Here is a 23,356-nt window from a genome sequence, read left to right on the forward strand (position 1 = left end):
CTTTATCTGATATACAAGAGGGAGACTTTATTTGATAAAGGATGTAGGCTTTATCTGATATACAGGAAGGGGACTTTATTTTATAAAGGATGTAGGCCTTGTCCTATATAGCATGCAGGTTTTATCTGATATACATAAAGGAACCTTTATTGTATATGGAGGAGATTGGCTTAAACTCATATTGGAGATTGGCTATATCTTCTAAGCAGGAGGTGGGCCTTATCTTTTATACATGAGGTAGGCTTTGTGTTATATACAGGAGGTGGACAATAGCTTATATAGGAGGTGGACAATATCTTACATAGGAGATAGGCTTTGTGTTATATACAGGAGGTGGACAATAGCTTATATAGGAGGTGGACAATATCTTACATAGGAGATAGGCTTTGTGTTATATACAGGAGGTGGACAATATCTTACATAGGAGATAGGCTTTGTGTTATATATAGGAGGTGGACAATATCTTACATAGGAGATAGGCTTTGTGTTATATATAGGAGGTGGACAATATCATACATAGGAGATAGGCTTTGTGTTATATACAGGAGGTGGACAATAGCTTATATAGGAGGTGCGCTTAATATTATACAGGAGGTGGGCTTTATCTTCTATAGGATGTAGGCTTAATCATATATATAGGAGGGAGGCTTTACTTTATATGCAGGAGGTGAGCTTAATCTTATACCTGAGATGGGCTTTATGATACATGCAGGGGATGGGCTTTATCTTATATGCAAGAGTTTGGCTATATCTTATAAACAGGAGGTGTGCCTTATCTTATATACAGGAGGGAGGCTTTATTTTTTGTTATATGCAGGAGGTGGGCTTAATCTTATACCAGAGATCGGCTTTATGATACATACAGGGGATGGGCTTTATTTTATATGCTAGAGAGGGGCTTTATCTTATACCAGAGTTGCGCCATATCTTATTTACAGGCAATGGACTTTATCTTATAAACAGAAGGGAGACTTTATTTTTGTTGTATGTAGGATGTGGGCTTAATCATATACCAGAGATGGGCTTTATCATACATGAAGGGGATGGTCACAATTAGGTTTTACTTATTTCACAAACACCTATTATTTCTATCTTACTTTCTTCGCAAAAGGTAAATCTAGGAATAATCTCATGAATGGCATGTTGTACATACAGTAACAAACGTAATTGAACAGATATGGAATCAAATTAATTCAGGCAAATGTTGGTTGAAATCTTAAAGGGATATTTAGCCCAAGTTAAAAAAAACTCTAGCTGTTCTGTACCTTTTAAGAACTCATTCTAATAACTTCAAACTATTGTTAGCATCAATAAATCTCTCCTGTGGTCAGTTTGGGCAGGCGAAATTGGTGGGAACACTCCCAGCAAATATAAATTTAACCCTCTAGATATAGCGCATCGGGAAATCTGGAACTAAAAGGTCATGAATCATACATTTTATTGAGAGTATTAATGGGTAAATACACAAGCATGTGTGCTGCTAACTTAACTTTCTGCTCGGGTTGCAATTTTTTTACTTAATGAGGCTTATTTTTTGTAGATTTTATAATTTACAAAAACGTTTCATTTTGTTTGGCTAATATCAATGCAAACCTGTCATGATGCAATCAGAGTCGTGTGAATGTTTGTAAATAAATCTAGCTAGATCTATTAAGACTTTCTGCACCTAAGAACATGAGTAGATAATTTTGTACCATTTTCTGTAAAAGCATCTTATGAAATCTTAGCTTGTGTGGAATGTTCGTTCAAAAATGATTAAACTGATCAATATTGCTCTCAATTGTATTTCAGACAAAGCTGAGACTTGAGAGAGACAGAACCATGATAGCACTGCAGAAGTCTATTCTGAACTCTCCAGTAAGTTGATGATATGTTGATACTTGGGTAGTGTTTAACAATGCTTGGAAAGCTTTGACTGAGACATGACATAGTCTTCAAGCACAGCTCAGCATTGGGGAAGTATAACAACTAGCGCATCTCTATGCTTTAATTATCTCCCCTTGACCTTAGCTGTTGATGAAAGGTTACACTCGCAAGTGATGTCAATTGTTGTTAATATATAATAATACTGACTATTGATTTAAACATATCGTGATAGCTAAAGCTGTTTAGTTAAACTGGCAAGTAGGTACTAATGTTGGAAAGAGAAAGCTTATTTAGATTCTGGAGAGATCTGCATCAGGTCAGTTATGTACAGTATTGTTAAGGAGTCCAGTGTTCTAAACCAAGTAATGATACATCAACATTGTGGTAAAATGATTGCTGTGGAAAAAATGCAAATATCCAAAGAAAATATTTCACATTTCACTTTGTCAAAGGAGCTATTGATATACAAATTTTGTCATTTCTTTTTCTTCTTATCTATGCAGACTTGTTTTTTCCAGTGCTATTTTGAAAAAGGGAGATCTGATTCAAATGTAAAATTCTTTGGGTATTTCCAGAGTCTCCTGGAATCCAATCGCTACCTAATAAAACAGCTTGATGTGGCTAACCTTCGACCACCAGCCAAGACCATGGTCCCTGAGCTCAGGTAAGGACTTAAAAATAGCATAGTCCCAATCAGTGTTACTGGAGTTTTGTCAGTAGGTTTAAGTAGTAACAGAGAAGTACAGATACTGTAAGTTTGAAACTAAAAACTGCATAAAGAAATAAAAAGAAAAGGAGCAATCCCAATCAAACTTGCTACAATGAAAAATTCTTAGACTTGTTTCGTAAATTCACATATCAAATGGAAACAAATGTAAGGTCTGTTTTCCTTTTTATCACATACTTTTTTCAAGCAAGTATGATATCTTGTCTATATCTATAGTGGCGTCACATTACATTACATCACACATGTGTGATACAAAAAAAATGGCATGGATATGTACACTGAATTTTTAAAAAGGCAGTCATGTAACGAAAATTAAACTTGGAAAAAGTATAATTACTTTTTATGTTTAATTGCAGTTAAAATATATATATATATATAAAGTTGCTGAACTCGGATTTTAATGAGGAAATTTGAGTTTCTGTTGCTGATGGTTATCACTGATTCTTATAACAAATGAGTCATACAAATAGAAATGTGTGTAGTTATTAACAGGTGCCCTGAACCAATAAACAGCCAGTGAATTACTGTAGACTTCTCATATCACTAAACAACATGGGAACTGTTGTAGACTTCTCATATCACTAAACAACATGGGAACTGTTGTAGACTTCTCATATCACTAAACAACATGGGAACTGTTGTAGACTTCTCATATCACTAAACAACATGGGAACTGTTGTAGACTTCTCATATCACTAAACAACATGGGAACTGTTGTAGACTTCTCATATCACTAAACAACATGGGAACTGTTGTGGACTTCTCATATCACTAAACAACATGGGAACTGTTGTAGACTTCTCATATCACTAAACAACATGGGAACTGTTGTAGACTTCTCATATCACTAAACAACATGGGAACTGTTGTAGACTTCTCATATCACTAAACAACATGGGAACTGTTGTAGACTTCTCATATCAATAAACAACATAGGAACTGTTGTAGACTTCTCATATCACTAAACAACATGGGAACTGTTGTAGACTTCTCATATCACTAAACAACATGGGAACTGTTGTAGACTTCTCATATCACTAAACAACATGGGAACTGTTGTAGACTTCTCATATCACTAAACAACATGGGAACTGTTGTAGACTTCTCATATCACTAAACAACATGGGAACTGTTGTAGACTTCTCATATCACTAAACAACATGGGAACTGTTGTAGACTTCTCATATCACTAAACAACATGGGAACTGTTGTAGACTTCTCATATCACTAAACAACATGGGAACTGCTGTAGATTTCTCATATCACTAAACAACATGGGAACTACTGTAGATTTCTCATATCACTAAACAACGTAGGAACTGTTGTAGACTTCTCATATCACTAAACAACATGGGAACTGCTGTAGATTTCTCATATCACTAAACAACATGGGAACTGTTGTAGACTTCCCATATCACTAAACAACATGGGAACTGTTGTAGATTTCTCATATCACTAAACAACATGGGAACTGTTGTAGACTTCTCATATCACTAAACAACATGGGAACTGCTGTAGACTTCTCAAATAAGTCAACAACATGGGAACTGTTGTAGATTTCTCATATCAATAAACAACATAGGAACTGTTGTAGACTTCTCATATCACTAAACAACATGGGAACTGCTGTAGATTTCTCATATCACTAAACATCATGGGAACTGTTGTAGACTTCTCATATCACTAAACAACATGGGAACTTCTCATATCACTAAACAACATGGGAACTGTTGTAGACTTCTCATATCACTAAACAACATGGGAACTGCTGTAGATTTCTCATATCACTAAACAACATGGGAACTGTTGTAGACTTCTCATATCACTAAACAACATGGGAACTGTTGTAGACTTCTCATATCACTAAACAACATGGGAACTGTTGTAGACTTCCCATATCACTAAACAACATGGGAACTGTTGTAGACTTCTCATATCACTTAACAACATGGGAACTGTTGTAGACTTCTCATATCACTAAACAACATGGGAACTGTTGTAGATTTCTCATATCACTTAACAACATGGGAACTGTTGTAGACTTCTCATATCACTAAACAACATGGGAACTGTTGTAGACTTCTCATATCACTTAACAACATGGGAACTGTTGTAGACTTCTCATATCACTAAACAACATGGGAACTGTTGTAGACTTCTCATATCACTAAACAACATGGGAACTGCTGTAGACTTCTCATATCACTAAACAACATGGGAACTGCTGTAGACTTCTCAAATCAGGAAACAAACAACCAGTGAATATTTCAGACTTGAGGTGAGGTGAGGTAACTACCAGCCACTAAAATGATACCCTTTTTCAAAACACTTCTAATTATTTAAGGAGTCAAGAAACCTAGCAAACAAGTAAATTTTTAAATCGTTAGAAATGTGTCAAAGTCATCTCAGACCATAAGAAACAGTTCTAAGAGTCTGTTGTCTTTATCACACCACTCATTGTTTGTGCTGTTGTGATATTTTGATGAAGGTTTCATCTTTGTCAGCAAGCCAATTACTCTTTCCTGGCTGTGAAATATTATCTCATCAGAAATTCTGGTTTTGGTTGCTGTCTGATTGGATGTCCTCTTGTCCATAATGGATATTGCTCCAGTGCTCTATTTGATTGGCTGTCCTCTTGAGACTCCATATGGGCTGCAATCTGATTGGCTGTTCTCTTGAAGCTCCAAATGGATGGTCTAGTACTTCTATTTAATTGGCTGGCCTCTAGAGGCTCAATATGGATGTTTCTCAGTGCTTTACAGCTGAAAATTTCTGGTCTCTCTAACAGTATCTTTATATAGAATTATTTTGCTGTCATGTTTATCCTGTAATAAGCTGATGAGCAGGTCACCTCTGGCTGATAGACTTGCTGCTGAGTACTTATGGGATTAGAGAAATAAAGGCAAAGGTTGTTTGCAGATTTGTTTTCACTTAAAAGAAAGTCTTACCTGACATTTCTAGCTTTTCATATCACTTGTTATGAAAGTGATGGAAGTGAAAAACTTTGTGTCTTAAGGAAGAGTAAATATTGGTTTTATTTGTCTGTCTGCAGTAGTTAAAACTTATTCAGGGTGATGAGCACGAAGATTGTCACTAGCATTTTGACCCCTACATATCTAACATTCCAAATGTTGCTTTATTAAATACTGTATCTGTATCCAAGTGTTACAGCTGTTACCACTGTCAGGTGAGTCACCCTCATCATAAAATTTATTGTTAATAGGATACAACTTGGTTTATTTCCATTGTAAAATAAAATCAATATCTATTGTACCTTCATCTTATAGTGTCCTGCCTGGACTTCTGCACAGCTAGAATATATCTAATTAAATCTGTCTCCTAGACTTCTACACACCTAGATTATACCTTATCTAATCTCCATGGAATTTTACTTATATCTCAATACTTGTCATGTTTGGAATGTCAAAATTCATATTTGTGTGTAACATTTAACTTATCATCGTGACATTGTCATGTTCACACATTTTCAGTGTAAAGACTGCTTCAGGTTCAAAGTTTTTTTTTAGTTGATATGAATTTATTGATTGTAAAATTGCTAATATACGCTGGTAATTCATTATGATTTTGTGTTAATTTGTAAAGGTATCCATACACGAAAGGAGATCTCAGCAATTTTGTTTTGGATAATATCTTTCTTCCTGCTAAATTACAAGAAAATACCAGAAAATTGTTTGGGTGTTTTGTTAAAAAAACTGTTGTACAAAGCATGTAGCAAGGAAAAGTAACGATAATGAATGTTTTTATTGAAAAAGACGTGCTCAATAGATTTGTACAAGTGTCATAAATTTGGTTATATTTTGGTTTTAATTACTTTAAAGATTTTGCAGATTGTCTCATATCATTTCTAGGTGTACGTGACTGATACCATTGAGTTTAGGATATTACGTTATCTTATTCTGTTCAAGTGTAGACACTTTACTTTTTACCTCATGGTTGACAGGCACTGTAAAGTATAGACTCTCTTAAATTGCTACATTAATGCCAAAGATAATCTTTTTTCAAACACATTATAAATATGTCACATTTTAAAATACTGAGTTACAGATTAACATAAAGGAAGTGAAAAGATATTATTTGACTTTTCAAAAAATTGTCTTTATTCAAATAGAAACTCAGAAGTTGAATTGAAGAAATATCCTATTTTAATAACAAAATGTGATAAAGAGGATAGATGTTTTTTTGGTTATCTCCCCTTACCCAAGTCCTACAATATGGCAACCAGCTGACTAATAATCTAAAATTAGATCACATACAGACATTTTTTTGACATCATCGTCTGCATAGCTGAAATTTTGGAAGCATTTCAAATAAAAATGTTAACTTATGTGCTACTTGCCCCGCCATGAACTGTATTAAACAACAGATATTTCATGTTGTATTTTTGTTAGTTAAAATAAGTGTTAAGTAATCCTTATTAAAGAGAAATAAATATCCATATTCCTATGAGTTATGTAAAACTATAAAACCTCATTATAATAGGTGTCCAAATCATGCTTAAACTGCATATACCATTACTGAAACTGTTGTCTAATTCTTCAGTGTGGCATTTCTTACTGATATACTTGCACATCTTATCACCAGTAGATGGTAAAGAATTTCCATGTAACATCCTTGTCTGTATTCAATTATCATGTCTGGGACAAGGTGATGTTAAACTTCTTTGAAATTTTCCAACACAGAATGGCAAAGTTACAAAACTTCAATTAACATCAAATGTTTTTTTTTAATGGTATCTTTGTTGGGTACATTATAAAGAAAAAGAATACTACATACACTTTAACTGTTCCTAGAGCTGAAAGACATTTAAGAAGAAGTCGTTAATATTATGAAGATACTTTTTTGTCTGTTAAAAGACTAAAACAGTGCTGTTAGAATGTGCTGTGTATTGTAAGTCTGAGCAGATTTGTCAATACTTATACTATGTACTTTTGGTACCAGGCTAACAACCTAATTTTCCCCTGCTGTGATACTTTACCTGGCAGTCATTATCATTATTATACATATCACATTCTACACATACATGTAGTTGTTTTTAATTCTTTTCTTCACCAATCCTGATATTCATCCAGGAGAAGGAAAGACAGAACAGATTAGTACCATTATATTCTGATATTTTAACCCCCTCCTATTGGGAGTACTTTAGTCTAATTTAATTTAAGCCCACCAATGCTCTATCTAGCTCAATCAAGTTGAAAATTACAAAATACGTTTCAGTAGCCAAGAAAAAAAAAGTTGAAATTTTGTATTTCTTTGATGTCATGATCAAAATCATTGTAAGGAAGGAACAGTAAATATTTTGTGTAGTAGCTAATGTGGCTTCCAACTTCCCCTGTTTACCATCAAATTACTGTAGAATTTTGATCTCTTCATCCTTCAATGAGTCTACACACAGATTCTTTGTAAACATAAGGGCTTATTACAGGACATTAGCTGACATTGCTACAGAAATTGCAATAGATTTTGATTGGGTTGAGCATGGGCTTACTACTGACTAAAGATAACTTATTGGTAACATGTTATGGTGTATCAGATATGTCATTTTAGTAGAAACTAAACGCTCCAACTGTGCTCGGGTTTGAATTGTCACAAGAGAGTATATAGAACATTTTGTGATGTTGATAAAAAAGGACATAATTGTAATTGAAGAGTTTTATTAATATGAAGGAGATTACTGTATTCATCAAACATTTCATAAAATAACATGATTATTCATAAACAAAATATCCACCTCCCTTTATGTTCTGTGTGTGCTAAATATCCCTTTATGTTCTGTGTGTACTAAATATCCCGTTATGTTCTGTGTGTACTAAATATCCCTTTATGTTCTGTGTGTACTAAATATCCCTTTATGTTCTGTGTGTACTAAATATCCCTTTATGTTTTGTGTGTACTAAATATCCCGTTATGTTCTGTGTGTGCTAAATATCCCTTTATGTTCTGTGTGTGCTAAATACCCCTTTATGTTCTGTGTGTACTAAATATCCCTTTATGTTTTGTGTGTACTAAATATCCCTTTATGTTCTGTGTGTACTAAATATCCCTTTATGTTCTGTGTGTACTAAATATCCCCTTATGTTCTGTGTGTACTAAATATCCCTTTATGTTCTGTGTGTACTAAATGTCCCTTTATGTTCTGTGTGTACTAAATGTCCCGTTATGTTCTGTGTGTACTAAATATCGCTTTATGTTCTGTGTGTACTAAATATCCCTTTATGTTCTGTGTGTACTAAATATCCCTTTATGTTGTGTGTGTACTAAATGTCCTGTTATGTTCTGTGTGTACTAAATATCCCCTTATGTTCTGTGTGTACAAAAAATCCCTTTATGTTCTGTGTGTACTAAATATCCCTTTTTGTTCTGTGTGTACTAAATGTCCCTTTATGTTCTGTGTGTACTAATTATCCCTTTATGTTCTGTGTGTACTAAATATCCCTTTATGTTGTGTGTGTGCTTAATGTCCCTTCATGTTCTGTGTGTACTAAATATCCCTTTATGTTCTGTGTGTACTAAATGTCCCTTTATGTTCTGTGTGTAATAAATATCCCTTTATGTTTTGTGTGTACTAAATATCCCTTTATGTTCTGTGTGTACTAAATATCCCTTTATGTTCTGTGTGTACTAAATATCGCTTTATGTTCTGTGTGTACTAAATATCCCTTTATGTTCTGTGTGTACTAAATATCCCTTTATGTTGTGTGTGTACTAAATGTCCCGTTATGTTCTGTGTGTACTAAATATCCCCTTATGTTCTGTGTGTACTAAAAATCCCTTTATGTTCTGTGTGTACTAAATATCCCTTTATGTTCTGTGTGTACTAAATGTCCCTTTATGTTCTGTGTGTACTAATTATCCCTTTATGTTCTGTGTGTACTAAATATCCCTTTATGTTGTGTGTGTGCTTAATGTCCCTTCATGTTCTGTGTGTACTAAATATCCCTTTATGTTCTGTGTGTACTAAATGTCCCTTTATGTTCTGTGTGTAATAAATATCCGCTTATGTTCTGTGTGTACTAAATATCCCTTTATGTTCTGTGTGTACTAAATATCCCTTTATGTTCTGTGTGTACTAAATATCCCTTTATGTTCTGTGTGTACTAAATATCCCTTTATGTTCTGTGTGTACTAAATATCCCCTTATGTTCTGTGGGTACTAAATGTCTATCTCCCATTTCAATTTGTTATCATAATTAAAAAAGAAATATTGTCAAAGAAGGTGAACATTTTAAATTGACATTTTTTTTTAATTTTGTGAACTTTTAAAAGATATCTGGTTATGTAATGGATTAGTTCAAACAACCCCCCTCCAAAAGTGTAAACCCCATATCTGCACTGACAGTAGTTTGCAAAATTTTTATAATACTGATTTTTTAAAACCAAAAATATCTCTGTGATGAAGATGCATTGATTCTACAATGATTATGACCCAGATATTTGGGATTGAGATTTGTTTTGGTAGAAATTCTTTGAACATTTTAGTCTGTTTGGCTGTTGCTACATGACTGTGGCTGATAGACACACACCCAACAATGCCAGAGGGTAGGTAGTCAAATTAAAATGAAAATATGTTCCTCGTTTTATTTGAGTGGTACTATGGTAATAGTCTGTTGCTGCCAAAGGTCATTACATAGGTTTGCAAAACAACTGAATTCAAACAAAACTCAAAGGTTTTTTTGTTTGCAGTTGCCAATTAAAACAACATGTTTTGAAAAAGTTGCCAATGGTAAATACTTCATCTAAAAAAACATGGGACTTAGAGAAAAATAAAATTTGTCTATACTTCTGAATATCATTTTAGTGTTCTATTGAAGGAACATTTTCTTTTGATAGATTTTGTTTTTCTTTCTGGACAGAAGTTTTTGAGATTGTGGAGGAAAGGTGAGATGGTTATGATGATAAACATACTGTGTTACTAATTAGTAGGATATGGCTATTGTCAGGGGTCTGTAATACATCATGATTGACCGTCAGACATATGGGTGCCATCATTATAACCTCTGTCCTTTCACCCACAATGACCTCTGACTTCAGCCATCACGGTGTGCTGTAAAAATATGAAAAATACTGGGAACTGGTTTTCTTATATATTCTTCTTCTCTTTCCTTGCAAACTTTTAATTCAATCTCAGTGACATATATTAGATATTTCCGAATTTGTTACTTGAGAAATATAACAAAGGCTCCTGATTGGTCAAAATTGAATTGTTCTGTGATTAAGCTGACTATAGGTACATGGGATGACAAATGCATTGGATCCCTTTTTGAAGCTGTTGGAAAGAAGACCTATGATCAGATAAGTTTTTCCTGACTGCTAATCCAAATCTGAATTCAGTGAAATTACGTGGGAATACTAGTAACCATATGATGATGTACATGCACTGTTTATACCCCAGACACAGTGGATTTCATTTGAAATCTGCATAAATGGATGATAAGTGTGCTTCTGCACGGATGTTTTAATTTTCAATTTCATCACCTTTTGATAGGAATTCAAGGCCATAAATCATTGAGGTCACTGGAACTGAAACTAAAACATTTTATGTATAAACTCTTTGCGTTTGTGAGGAGAGTAATTTATCCTTAGTATAATAGTTGTAATTTTTTCTGTTAGGATATGTTCAAATCAGTTCTGTTTTTTTTGTTTTTGATTAACTTAAGTAACTTCTCAAGCATCTGGTAGCTATCATAAAATTTAAGTTTTCAACCTCTGCACCTGTTGTCAGGACTGAAATCTCACAGCAGGTCTTAACAGTTTTTGGTCTCCATTGGACAGAAATGATGATATTTAATAGGATTTTCTGTGTGAGATACAGTAAAGATGTGTATATATAACAAAGTTGCATCATGTACAGGAATATACTGAAGGCTAGAAACTGCCTGATTTGAATAAATAAGAAAATTTATTATCTATGGTGCCTTATAAATTACAGATTGTTACTTTAGAATGGAGGTTTTTGTGAGACAGTCATTGTAATAGATGTCAGTCAGGGATGTCATACCTGATGATCAGAAGACAAATCTGAGCTTCAACCTGATGATAAACAAGTAGGGCTAGATAGGGCTAGGGCTGGTGTGACTGTGGTAAAGGATTCAACAGGTAGGACTGGGTAGGGCTGGTGTGACTGTGGTGTAGGATTCAACATATAGGACTGTTGTGACAGGGGTGTAGGATTCAACAGGTAGGACTGGATAGAGCTGTTGTGACTGGGGTGTAGGATTCAACAGGTAGGGCTGGATAGGGCTGTTGTGACTGGGGTGTAGGATTCAACACATAGGGCTGGATAGAGCTGTTGTGACTGGGGTGAAGGATTCAACACATAGGGCTGGATATGGCTGTTGTGACTGGGGTGTAGGATTCAACAGGTAGGGCTGGATAGAGCTGTTGTGACTGGGGTGTAGGATTCAACAGGTAGGGCTGGATATGGCTGTTGTGACTGGGGTGTAGGATTCAACAGATAGGGCTGGATAGGGCTGTTGTGACTGGGGTGTAGGATTCAACACATAGGACTGGATAGAGCTGTTGTGACTGGGGTGAAGGATTCAACACATAGGGCTGGATAGGGCTGTTGTGACTGGGGTGTAGGATTCAACAGGTAGGGGTGGATAGGGCTGTTGTGACTGGGGTGTAGGATTCAACAGGTAGGGCTGGATAGGGCTGTTGTGGCTGGGGTGTAGGATTCAACAAGTAGGGCTGGATAGGGCTGTTGTGACTGGGGTGTAGGATTCAACACATAGAGCTGTTGTGACTGGGGTGTAGGATTCAACAGGTAGGGCTGGATATGGCTGTTGTGACTGGGGTGTAGGATTCAACACATAGGGCTGGATAGAGCTGTTGTGACTGGGGTGAAGGATTCAACACATAGGGCTGGATAGGGCTGTTGTGACTGGGGTGTAGGATTCAACAGGTAGGGCTGGATAGGGCTGTTGTGACTGGGGTGTAGGATTCAACAAGTAGGGCTGGATAGGGCTGTTGTGACTGGGGTGTAGGATTCAACACATAGAGCTGTTGTGACTGGGGTGTAGGATTCAACAGGTAGGGCTGGATAGGGCTGTTGTGACTGGGGTGTAGGATTCAACAAGTAGGGCTGGATAGGGCTGGTGCATGTTATCGTTGTTTAGTTTGAGGATATTTATGCAGCTAGTTTTAGCTCATGGTAGGAAGTAATTACATAAAAAATGTCCATTTGTTGCATGTTGCAGATAGAGATACTTTTAAACTTTGAGTAAAATTAGAAGTCTAAATTGTACTTTAGTTTTTTCTTCAATTCTTTAAAAAAATTTAGACCCAAATTTCCATATTTAAAAATTTCATCAAAGTTTAAGACTGTTTTTCTTGTGAGATTTTTGGAGGCTGGTTAGGATCAAGTATAAATAAATGTGCTGACTCAGAGAAACATTTTACTGCCTTTGTCTGCCAGGTAGATGTAAGAGTGTGAAGGTCCTGTAGGTACACAGGTAAAAATCAGCTGATTTGGGGGTTGGATATAACATAAGTGAGGAGTATTAATAGTGGCTGATTTCACCTGTCCCAGGGATTGTGTGAGTCATGCATTGGCAGTGATAGATCAGCTGATCACACAGCTGATTCCAGACCAGCTGATCACAGTCAGATTTGTTAGTTTGTTAATAATGCAAACATTCCTAAATTACCCACATTTGCCCTTGGTTTCACCCCATTGCTTGACTAAGTTTTATGGAGTTAGTGTTCTTTTGTGTCACTACATACAGTTATCACACAAAGATATGATGCATTATTTTTCTATGTTCTTCTGGATGGAATTGGTCACATCTTTAATTATTATTGTTTTTAACAAACATAATGGACATTAGAAAAAATGAAAAAGGTGACATTTATATACTATAGATATGTCAATTTTACAATAAAAATGACAAGTTGATATGGATTATTATGGGGGGCCCCACGCGACGAGTCTTAACATGTTGATACTCTCTGAGGGAATATACATTATGTATGTACATCAGTATGTATATATAGTACATTTGTTCCTTATTGTCTACATACAGTGTAACCCAGCAACATCTTGCTCTATACTGATTGTCATAGAAAACTTCACATATAGCATTCACAATCGTCAATGGTGGAGCTAAAAAAAAAAGGGTACTGTTACTATAAATAGTAAATTTAATTCAGACATCCTTATTCCACATTAAACTTCATTTTTAACCCATATTGTAGAAATTTCATGTGCATGCCCATCGATTTTAACCTTGGACAAATCCTTGCACGGTCATAACCAATGTCATTGTTACTATATAAATACCTTGGTATAATGTTATATCAATAGAATAAGTGTGCTCCCTGTTAAATTCATATCTTATGTGATCTTTTGTGAAACTGAACATATTTGCATGAAGTGATCACTGCTTTTATAAATTTACTGTTTAATACAAGGTTACTATTTTAAAAAAATAAAATTTGCAGAATATGTTGACTGATTGTCATAAAACTTACCCACTTGCAGGTATCAAATTCTTTTAGTTAAAAAAAACCCTGATAACAGTACGAGATAGAATTACATGATTGCCCTAATTATTTTTATGTCACAAAATAAATCACATTAAAAGACATCTAAGTTATTGTATCTCAAAATATTGAATCCTCAGTGAAGTCCTTTAAACACACAGAAGTTATAGATAAAAGACAATAAAATTGGATGCACATAATGTTTTACATCTTGATGCCATGTCAACTGGAAATAACATTCTCATACTGTCTGAAAATGTTTTATCAGAGTTAATACACAGCTATCTTACATCCATGTTACCAATTTTATAATCTCTGTTGAACTGACATAATGTATTTTTGTTGATTTCGGAATCTGTTATGAACTTACCCAGTGGAGTAGTCAGAAGTGTTTTACTTCAGTAGAGTGTAAGTTTTTGTAACATTGTAAACCTGTTGTTGTTTGAAATTGATAATTACAAAATCTTTCTAAATCAGTCAAAATGTTCAATACATTGTGTTAATCTCCTAAATCATAATAAAACGAGTCTTAGGAAATCAGATCCCTTAAATATGCCTTGTTCTAGACAGAAAGGGGCGATAATTTAATATATAGTAAGCAAATACAGCAAGTATTTCTAAACAAACTTTAAGGGCACGTAGCCAGTCTGTGTTTAGATATGAAAGCTTAGATACCTATCAAAAAAGAGAATAACTGGAAAGATGGGATTTGAGTTGATGATAAAACTACTTAGCATGTTTTGATTAGATAATTATTGAAAGGTCTGAAATAAGAAACTTTTTCAGTAACCAAGTTCCATCCCTACAAGCCCTCAGTGATTAACTGTGGTACAGTTTCTGAGTGTTAATTACTTGTGATTCCAGAGTAAGGTAACTTATCTATGTAAATCATATTTACTGACCTACTGGATAGACTTTCGTATGATTACCCATATTTTCTAATCATTTATCAATCCTGAAATTGTTCTTCTGTGAGGAGTTTGTCAGAACATGTTTATGCCAAAATCAGGATCTGTTGATTTTGTTATGGAGAAAGATACCTAAACAATATATTGTGTATATAGAGAGTGATATTTTCCACATTAATACACTCTCCTGCCCAACCTCCTGCATTCTCTACCATTGTCTTCTCTGTGTACCATATGTTGGCCTATAACATACACCATTGTCACACATAGGAAAAGATAATACATTGTGAAAATGTGACACTGAACTTTGCCTGATTAATGATACCCATGAGAGAGGGGGTCAAATTCTGGTGTTAAATGAGGGGTCTGATGACAGAAGGCTAGCACACATTGTTTAGGTGGCTTTGAGGAAGTTTAATCAGCGGTCCTGGGGATGTTATTTAACTTGATAGAACAGCATGTTTTAGTACAACAGGTGATGACAACCCCTCAATTAACTTCTCTCTTTGATCCTGAAATTTAAAACTCTTATACTTCAGTATTTGTTAATGGTACATGGCAGAAAAGATATCTTTTTATTTTGAAGCTTGTTAAACATATTAACTTTGTAGCCTTAAATAATAAATAGTAGGGTGAATACCCTGTTTGTTGAATTACAATGGATGTTCCATATCCTTTAATGTACACTCAACATACTGTAAAGCTTGTTATCCTGCTTACCCAGTAGCTATGTTAAAAACCTGGTCACAGCCCTATCTTCCGTAGCATTAAGAATTATCTGATATTGTTAAAAATCACATGTGACTGTTGTTTCAGTCTGAGGCCTGCTACCAGTATACTGATGTTTAACTCGGGTATTGTTCTGTGCTACAGGTATCATGGTTATCATCATCAATCTTTATATACCCCTTTCAGAGATCGATACTACATTTAGAAATTAGACAAAATTATCATATATTTTAGTCAATGCTGAGTTTACAGTAAGAAAAGTGGATGCACACTTCGTTACTTAGTCACCAATTAACAAACAGTTCATATGTTAGACACAGGACGTTGTGTGCTGCACATTTCAGGAAAAATCATAATCTCAGCTAGTGGTACTGTGGATTTGAGCCAACTGCATGGTGTCAAGGATAGTCTCCAGAAAGTTTGTTATTCATGTTGTCCAAGGTTATGAAACAGTCAATGTCACATATATAGTTATTACATCATTCAAGAAGTCTGACAGATTCCATTCTGTCAGAATCAAGCTAGATAAGCATTTCCCGAAAAACAAGTATCGTCTCTTTCAATATTTCACAACCCATTTTTGTGAGGTCAAGAATACTTTCTAGTATGTCAGACTTTTAGTATGTGTTTCACCCTTAATGTCGGAACTGCTGAAACATCCATAAATCTACTCCCTCTATAGAAGACACATGATAATAGCATACCACACCCTTATTAATATGAATACAGAACTATGTTTATTCTGTGATCACCCAGCAAAGCCCAAAACATTACTTTGCCTCAAAGTCAAAGGTGTTGGGACTTAATGTTATGTTACAGGACAATGAAATAGCATATACTGAGGACTCTTAAATGAGCAACAATTTATATACATGTATATGGCTTGCTGTGGGCAGGTAGCACAGTGATAGCACACTTGCCTGTCATCTAGAGTTTGGGGTTTGATTCCTTGAGTGTCTGTCAAAAAGTGGCCAGAGTGATTAATGTAAATGACAACCTTGTTCTGCAATTGTTGTAAAATAAAGTTAATGTGACAATATTGCCTTACAACTGCATCATACAGCTGTTCTGAATACAGAAGTGTTGAACTCAAATCATGGTTATGGATAAATATTAGAAAATGAGACAAATGAGTTGCATGTACCGCCTTCCATTAATCTAATTTTGGATTTTGGATAAAAGAATGTAGTATAAGTATATATATTAAGACATATGTATTCTCTTAATGGGTGCCAATATTCACAAGAATTGATATATGTGGCATGCAGGATTACAAAAAAAAACAACTTGTAGCATATTTTTTGAGGATTTTGATACTCTGCTTGTTAAGACTGTTCTTAGTGTAATATTTACATGGAATCTAACACCCTATAGTTTAATGCTGTAGATAATCACCTATGTGCTAATGTCTGATGACTTATGTAACCTATATATTTCAATACTAATTTCCTGACACAAAGTGTTTAAGCCATTTGTTATCAGAAGACTGTTACCTTTTATTTCCTGACTTTAGGCAGTAATACTGACAGGATGTTTTCCCTGTGATCTGTAGACCCTGATATTAATGTGTCACTTTTAACACCCTCACTTCATCCATAAGTTTAAAACCTTTCCGATAATAAACATCCCACTTTTGTTCTGTGATCTGTTGAAATTGTAATGGCTGATCAGAATGGCCTGTGGGCAGTGTTGATGGTGTTAGAAATAGAATGTGTGACTGGTTATCTCTGCTGGACAAAACACCCAGGCCTTAGTGTTACACAATTCTTACAGTCATAATTATATACACATTGGACATGGCTGACCTTCAGGTGGTCATACCATGGTCTTACTGGTTCCATCCGCTGACCAATAGGTGGTCTTAGCACAGGTCCCCCTGGTCATTATCCTAGGTGTAAGTCATGTCTCATTACCTCTGTATGAGGTAACAGATTTCTGACCATTTGGCAGCTAGGTACCATGGTAAATGGATTTGGTCAGAGATGGTTGTTATTGAGTCTAATTTATTGGAATGGTCATTAGTAATTTATAGTTGACCAGGACTAAACATATTAAATAGAAGTGTGCCAGCTACATTAGATAGTGTCATACCTAATGTAATGTGTCAGGAACAATTACAGAGGTCCTAGCACACAGACTCCTGTCAGTAACAACAGAGGTCCTAGCACACAGACTCCTGTCAGTAACAACAGAGGTCCTAACACACAGACTCCTGTCAGTAACAACAGAGGTCCTAACACACAGACTCCTGTCAGTAACAACAGAGGTCCTAGCACACAGACTCCTGTCAGTAACAACAGAGGTCCTAGCACACAGACTCCTGTCAGTAACAACAGAGGTCCTAACACACAGACTCCTGTCAGTAACAACAGTGGTCCTAACACACAGACTCGTGTCAGTAACAACAGAGGTCCTAGCACACAGACTCCTGTCAGTAACAACAGAGGTCCTAGCACACAGACTCCTGTCAGTAACAACAGAGGTCCTAACACACAGACTCGTGTCAGTAACAACAGTGGTCCTAACACACAGACTTGTGTCAGTAACAACAGAGGTCCTAACACACAGACTCTGTCAGTAACAACAGAGGTCTTAGACACAGATTCCTGTCAGTAACAACAGAGATCCTAACACAGACTCCTGTCAGTAACAACAGAGGTCCTAGCACACAGACTCCTGTCAGTAACAACAGAGGTCCTATCACACAGACTCCTGTCAGTAACAACAGAGGTCTTATACACAGACTTGTGTCAGTGACAACAGAGGTCTTACACACAGACTTGTGTCAATAACAACAGAGGTCCTAACACACAGACTCCTGTCAGTAACAACAGAGGTCCTAACACACAGACTCCTGTCAGTAACAACAGAGGTCTTACACACAGACTCCTGTCAGTAACAACAGAGGTCCTAACACACAGACTTGTGTCAGTAACAACAGAGGTCTTAGACACAGACTTGTGATACACGGGCATCATTCTGATGTACATAACCTCAAATTGACAGGATGTTTGGCCTGGAGTGACTAGCGTTGTATGATAAAACCAATGAACAGCTTATATTCAGCTTTAGATTTCTCTCAATTCAATTGAAAATGATCCCAGACTAAGCTTGAATCTCAGTAAATGTTTGTGATTAGGGGAGGTCAATCATACGAAACATTGGATTTTAATATTTGGGTATAAGTATTCATTTGTGAAAGCTCAAATCTTGGTTTCAGGTCAAATGTTTACCAACTAGAGGTCTGTCTTTCGTATTTAAAGCCAAAATTTGCAAGCACAGTGTTTGAACCTTAATGGTGTATAAAAAAAATAATATACAGTTTCATCTTCTATTAAAAGATGCATCTGATATGATATGCAGGTTGATTTCCTGCGGAATCATTTAAGATTTAAAGCGTGATTATGGCTATATCTGGAGTCGTTGGACTGTAAATGTTGCCTAGCTTGTCTGGGAGCAAATAGCATTATAAGAGCAGACAGGAAAATGTCATTAATGAGCTTTTGTATATATTGGACACTGAGGAATGACCTGACTACATGTTTCCTACAGCTAATACTAACTAATAACAGGCCATGTCACAGGGCGTTCCCACATTTGTCAACTTATTATATGTTATTCTATCTAAAATGTTGTCAAGTCAGCAAGTGGTTTTTTGTAAAGACAAATGGAGTTGTGATCTGGCAGATAATACTGTTAATATTTCTGCCATGGAATTATTAAAAAATTTCGTCATTTTTTGCTGTTAATGCTTTATGGACTAAAATCTATCACACTGAAATTTTGTTTTGAATTTGTGTTAGCTCTTGGTCTTGTCAAAGTAGAAGCAGTGTAGGTATTTCACAAACCTCCAGTTTGCATTATGAAATAAACTTTAATAGGTAAAAGATAAGAAAGAAATTAAAAGAAATTTTTATATTAATTACCAGGTAGGTAAGAATAGATTAATGAATGATTGTCCTTTCATTGCACATGTACTTTACTGTATGTTCATTGGCCTGATAAGAATTGTTTTTCATTTGAATTACTGTGCAGTCCAGTATGTAATTATAGTGCTTGTCAGTCTTATTCAGAATGACATTCTTTTGCACATCTTTAGTAAAAGATACAGTGACACAATATGGTAGCATACATCCATTCAGTCTCAGTGTTACAGAAAGGTGTCATACAGAAGAAATTAAAGTATGGCAACATACATCCATTCAGTCTCAGTGTTACAGAAAGGTGTCTTACATTAGAAATCAAAGTATGGCAACATACATCCATTAAGTCTCAGTGTTACAGAAAGGTGTCATACATTAGAAATTAAAGTATGGCAACATACATCCATTCAGTCTCAGTGTTACAGAAAGGTGTCATACATTAGAAATCAAAGTATGGCAACATACATCCATTCAGTCTCAGTGTTACAGAAAGGTGTCATACATTAGAAATCAAAGTATGGCAACATACATCCATTCAGTCTCAGTGTTACAGAAAGGTGTCATACATTAGAAATCAAAGTATGGCAACATACATCCATTAAGTCTCAGTGTTACAGGTAGCATTCATCCTTCAGTCCTACATAAGTAGCATACAGCCTTAAGTCTGGCATGGAAAGGTAGCTTGCATCTTTCAGTCTTACATAAAATAGCAGCATACACCCTTAAATCTGGCATGGAAAGGTAGCTTGCATCGTGTTTTATGAATATAACAAGCATATTTCATGGTCTTGTAAAAAGTGTCTTTAGACAGAAGACGGGAAACCAATAAAAACTTCATTCTGGAGTCGGAAATTTTGCATGGCAATTGTGGTTATATTACTGCCATTAACAGGAACCTATCAAATTTCTATATTTCAGAGTTTACCAGCACTTTGAGGACCTTGGCCTTTTTCTGTTCAATGATGCCCTGGTCATTACAAGACGCACATCCAGACATTTCCCATTCACGCGTGCAGTTGAACATACATACAGGTTTGAGACAAGTTTGTCTCTTGCACGCCTCAAAGTCATCGACATTGACAACACTAAATGTAAGTAACAAATTTCATCTTTATTAAATTTGGCTTCTTTACTGTCAAGTGTGTGCCAGTCTATCTGTCTGTCTTTTCCTTTGATCTTTTGATCAGACATTTCATTCTGCTGTATTAAGTCACTAAGAGAACTAGACATCTTTACCATGGTTTTATAGGAACCCATAGATAGTATTTAAGTTAGATTTCATGTGTCTGTCCAAGTACTTAATGAACTTTGATTTATATAGGTTGCTGTAACCTACATTTTTCACGTTACTAGATTACATGAGGTTTCATCTTGCTTCACCCTATTTCTATTTTAAATAAGAATGTCCCACATATGTTTAATCAATTTCTTTCTAGTTGATTTGTGCTACGATATGTAATTGCACATCAGAAACGATTGCCTATATATAATTCATTGGTTTAGAGCTGTCATATGACATCATTATGAGGATATTTAACCAGCAAACCTCAGTAAAGTTGGAAAAGAAATTACCTTGCCCAATTTTCAGAGGGTCTAATTATCACCATTTTATATTTGATTAGCTGTATTGGGTTGACAGAACCACATTGTAGTTTATAAATCATGAATTTTCTGTTTCAGACTTTATGATTCAATAAAATATCTAATTAAGTGAAAGTTTTATGCTGACGTAGACTGAAAGCTCATTGATTATGCTGACGTAGACTGAAAGCTCATTGATTATGCTGACGTAGACTGAAAGCTCATTGATTATGCTGACGTCGACTGAAAGCTCATTGATTATGCTGACGTCGACTGAAAGCTCATTGATTATGCTGACGTAGACTGAAAGCTCATTGATTATGCTGACGTCGACTGAAAGCTCATTGATTATGCTGACGTCGACTGAAAGCTCATTGATTATGCTGACGTCGACTGAAAGCTCATTGATTATGCTGATGTCGACTGAAAGCTCATTGATTATCCTTTGGTGTTTGATGGAGATATCAATGCTTTTTATGGTGGTTTTGTGCCTGAAATGGCACTTTAAATAACATGAGAGAACTAAAGATTAACATAATCATGGATGGAAATAGTGATTGGCAAATAGATTGATAGGAAATCTGAAAATATCTTTACCTTTTTATCACATCACACTTAATTCTGCAGGAGTCCTGCCATTCTATGTATATTAGCTGGATGACAGATTTATTGACTATTCAGTAAATGGGGTTTTGGCTGAAAGCATTTACTGGAATTTAAAAGAAGGATGTGATATGAGATTTCATCACTAGTGTATGTTTGTCCTGGTGTCTGATTACATACTATATACATGATTATACCTGTCTGAGATTTTGTTGTTATTACCAATCATCTAAATGAGGATCTATGTGTGCCAGATTACAATTCATACCTTGTCTATATATAGTCTTGTACTGGACAAAAGAAAATGCTGTACAATCATTTGATCAAGTTTTTCACACACATCTGAGATGTAAGCTCTAAACTGTTTATATTTCACAAATATGGCAGTAAACTGAGTTTTAGTTGTGAAAGTATGGGCATAATTTTGAACAATACTACAGCTGTTGTAATGTATAAGGTCATTCAAAGTGAAGTGTCTTATTGTCTAAGGTTCAGGCGTATTGTCAATTATAGATATTGGGTAATTATTGATGTGTTTTGTCCAGGATCCAGTGTAAGGTCATTGAATTTTTTGTTTTGGTCAGAAGATTATTAAATGGTAATCCTTTCTGTATTAGATAATTAGTGAATGCTAAGTTAAATCTGTAATTAATCAATTAAAAGTCAACCATCAGTTAGACCTGTAATCAGCTGTCCAACTTAGAGATCTGTAATTAATCAGTTAAAGGTCAGTCACCAGTTAGACCTGTAATCAGCTGTCCAACTTAGAGATCTGTAATTAATCAGTTAAAGGTCAGTCACCAGTTAGACCTGTAATCAGCTGTCCAACTTAGAGATCTGTAATTAATCAGTTAAAGGTCAGTCACCTGTTAGACCTGTAATCAGCTGTCCAAGTTAGAGATCTGTAATTAATCAGTTAAAGGTCAGTCACCAGTTAGACCTGTAATCAGCTGTCCAACTTAGAGATCTGTAATTAATCAGTTAAAGGTCAGTCACCAGTTAGACCTGTAATCAGCTGTCCAAGTTAGAGATCTGTAATTAATCAGTTAAAGGTCAGTCACCAGTTAGACCTGTAATCAGCTGTCCAACTTAGAGATCTGTAATTAATCAGTTAAAGGTCAGTCACCAGTTAGACCTGTAATCAGCTGTCCAAGTTAGAGATCTGTAATTAATCAGTTAAAGGTCAGTCACCAGTTAGACCTGTAATCAGCTGTCCAAGTTAGAGATCTGTAATTAATCAGTTAAAGGTCAGTCACCAGTTAGACCTGTAATCAGCTGTCCAAGTTAGAGATCTGTAATTAACTGTAATCAGCTGTCCAACTTAGAGATCTGTAATTAATCAGTTAAAGGTCAGTCACCAGTTAGACCTGTAATCAGCTGTTCAAGTTAGAGATCTGTAATTAATCAGTTAAAGGTCAGTCACCAGCTGTTAGTACCTGTAATCAGCTGTCCAAGTTAGAGATCTGTAATTAATCAGTTAAAGGTCAGTCACCAGTTAGACCTGTAATCAGCTGTCC

General features: G+C 35.4%; 1 protein-coding gene across 1 annotated transcript in view; it reads left to right on the forward strand.

The window, feature by feature from the left end:
* LOC132547677 (epithelial cell-transforming sequence 2 oncogene-like) overlaps positions 1–23,356 on the forward strand; it is a 53,372-nt gene that overhangs the window by 18,400 nt on the left and 11,616 nt on the right. Inside the window, exons 22-24 of the mRNA XM_060211467.1 lie at positions 1,792–1,857; positions 2,442–2,530; positions 20,574–20,746. Of these exons, the coding sequence (XP_060067450.1) occupies positions 1,792–1,857; positions 2,442–2,530; positions 20,574–20,746 (328 nt within the window). The remainder of the gene's footprint in view (positions 1–1,791; positions 1,858–2,441; positions 2,531–20,573; positions 20,747–23,356) is intronic.

This window comes from Ylistrum balloti, unplaced genomic scaffold (assembly GCF_031769215.1).
Source record: "Ylistrum balloti isolate Yb309-2 unplaced genomic scaffold, AGI_CSIRO_Ybal_v1 Utg369972, whole genome shotgun sequence".
NCBI classification, from domain to species: Eukaryota; Metazoa; Mollusca; class Bivalvia; order Pectinida; family Pectinidae; genus Ylistrum; species Ylistrum balloti.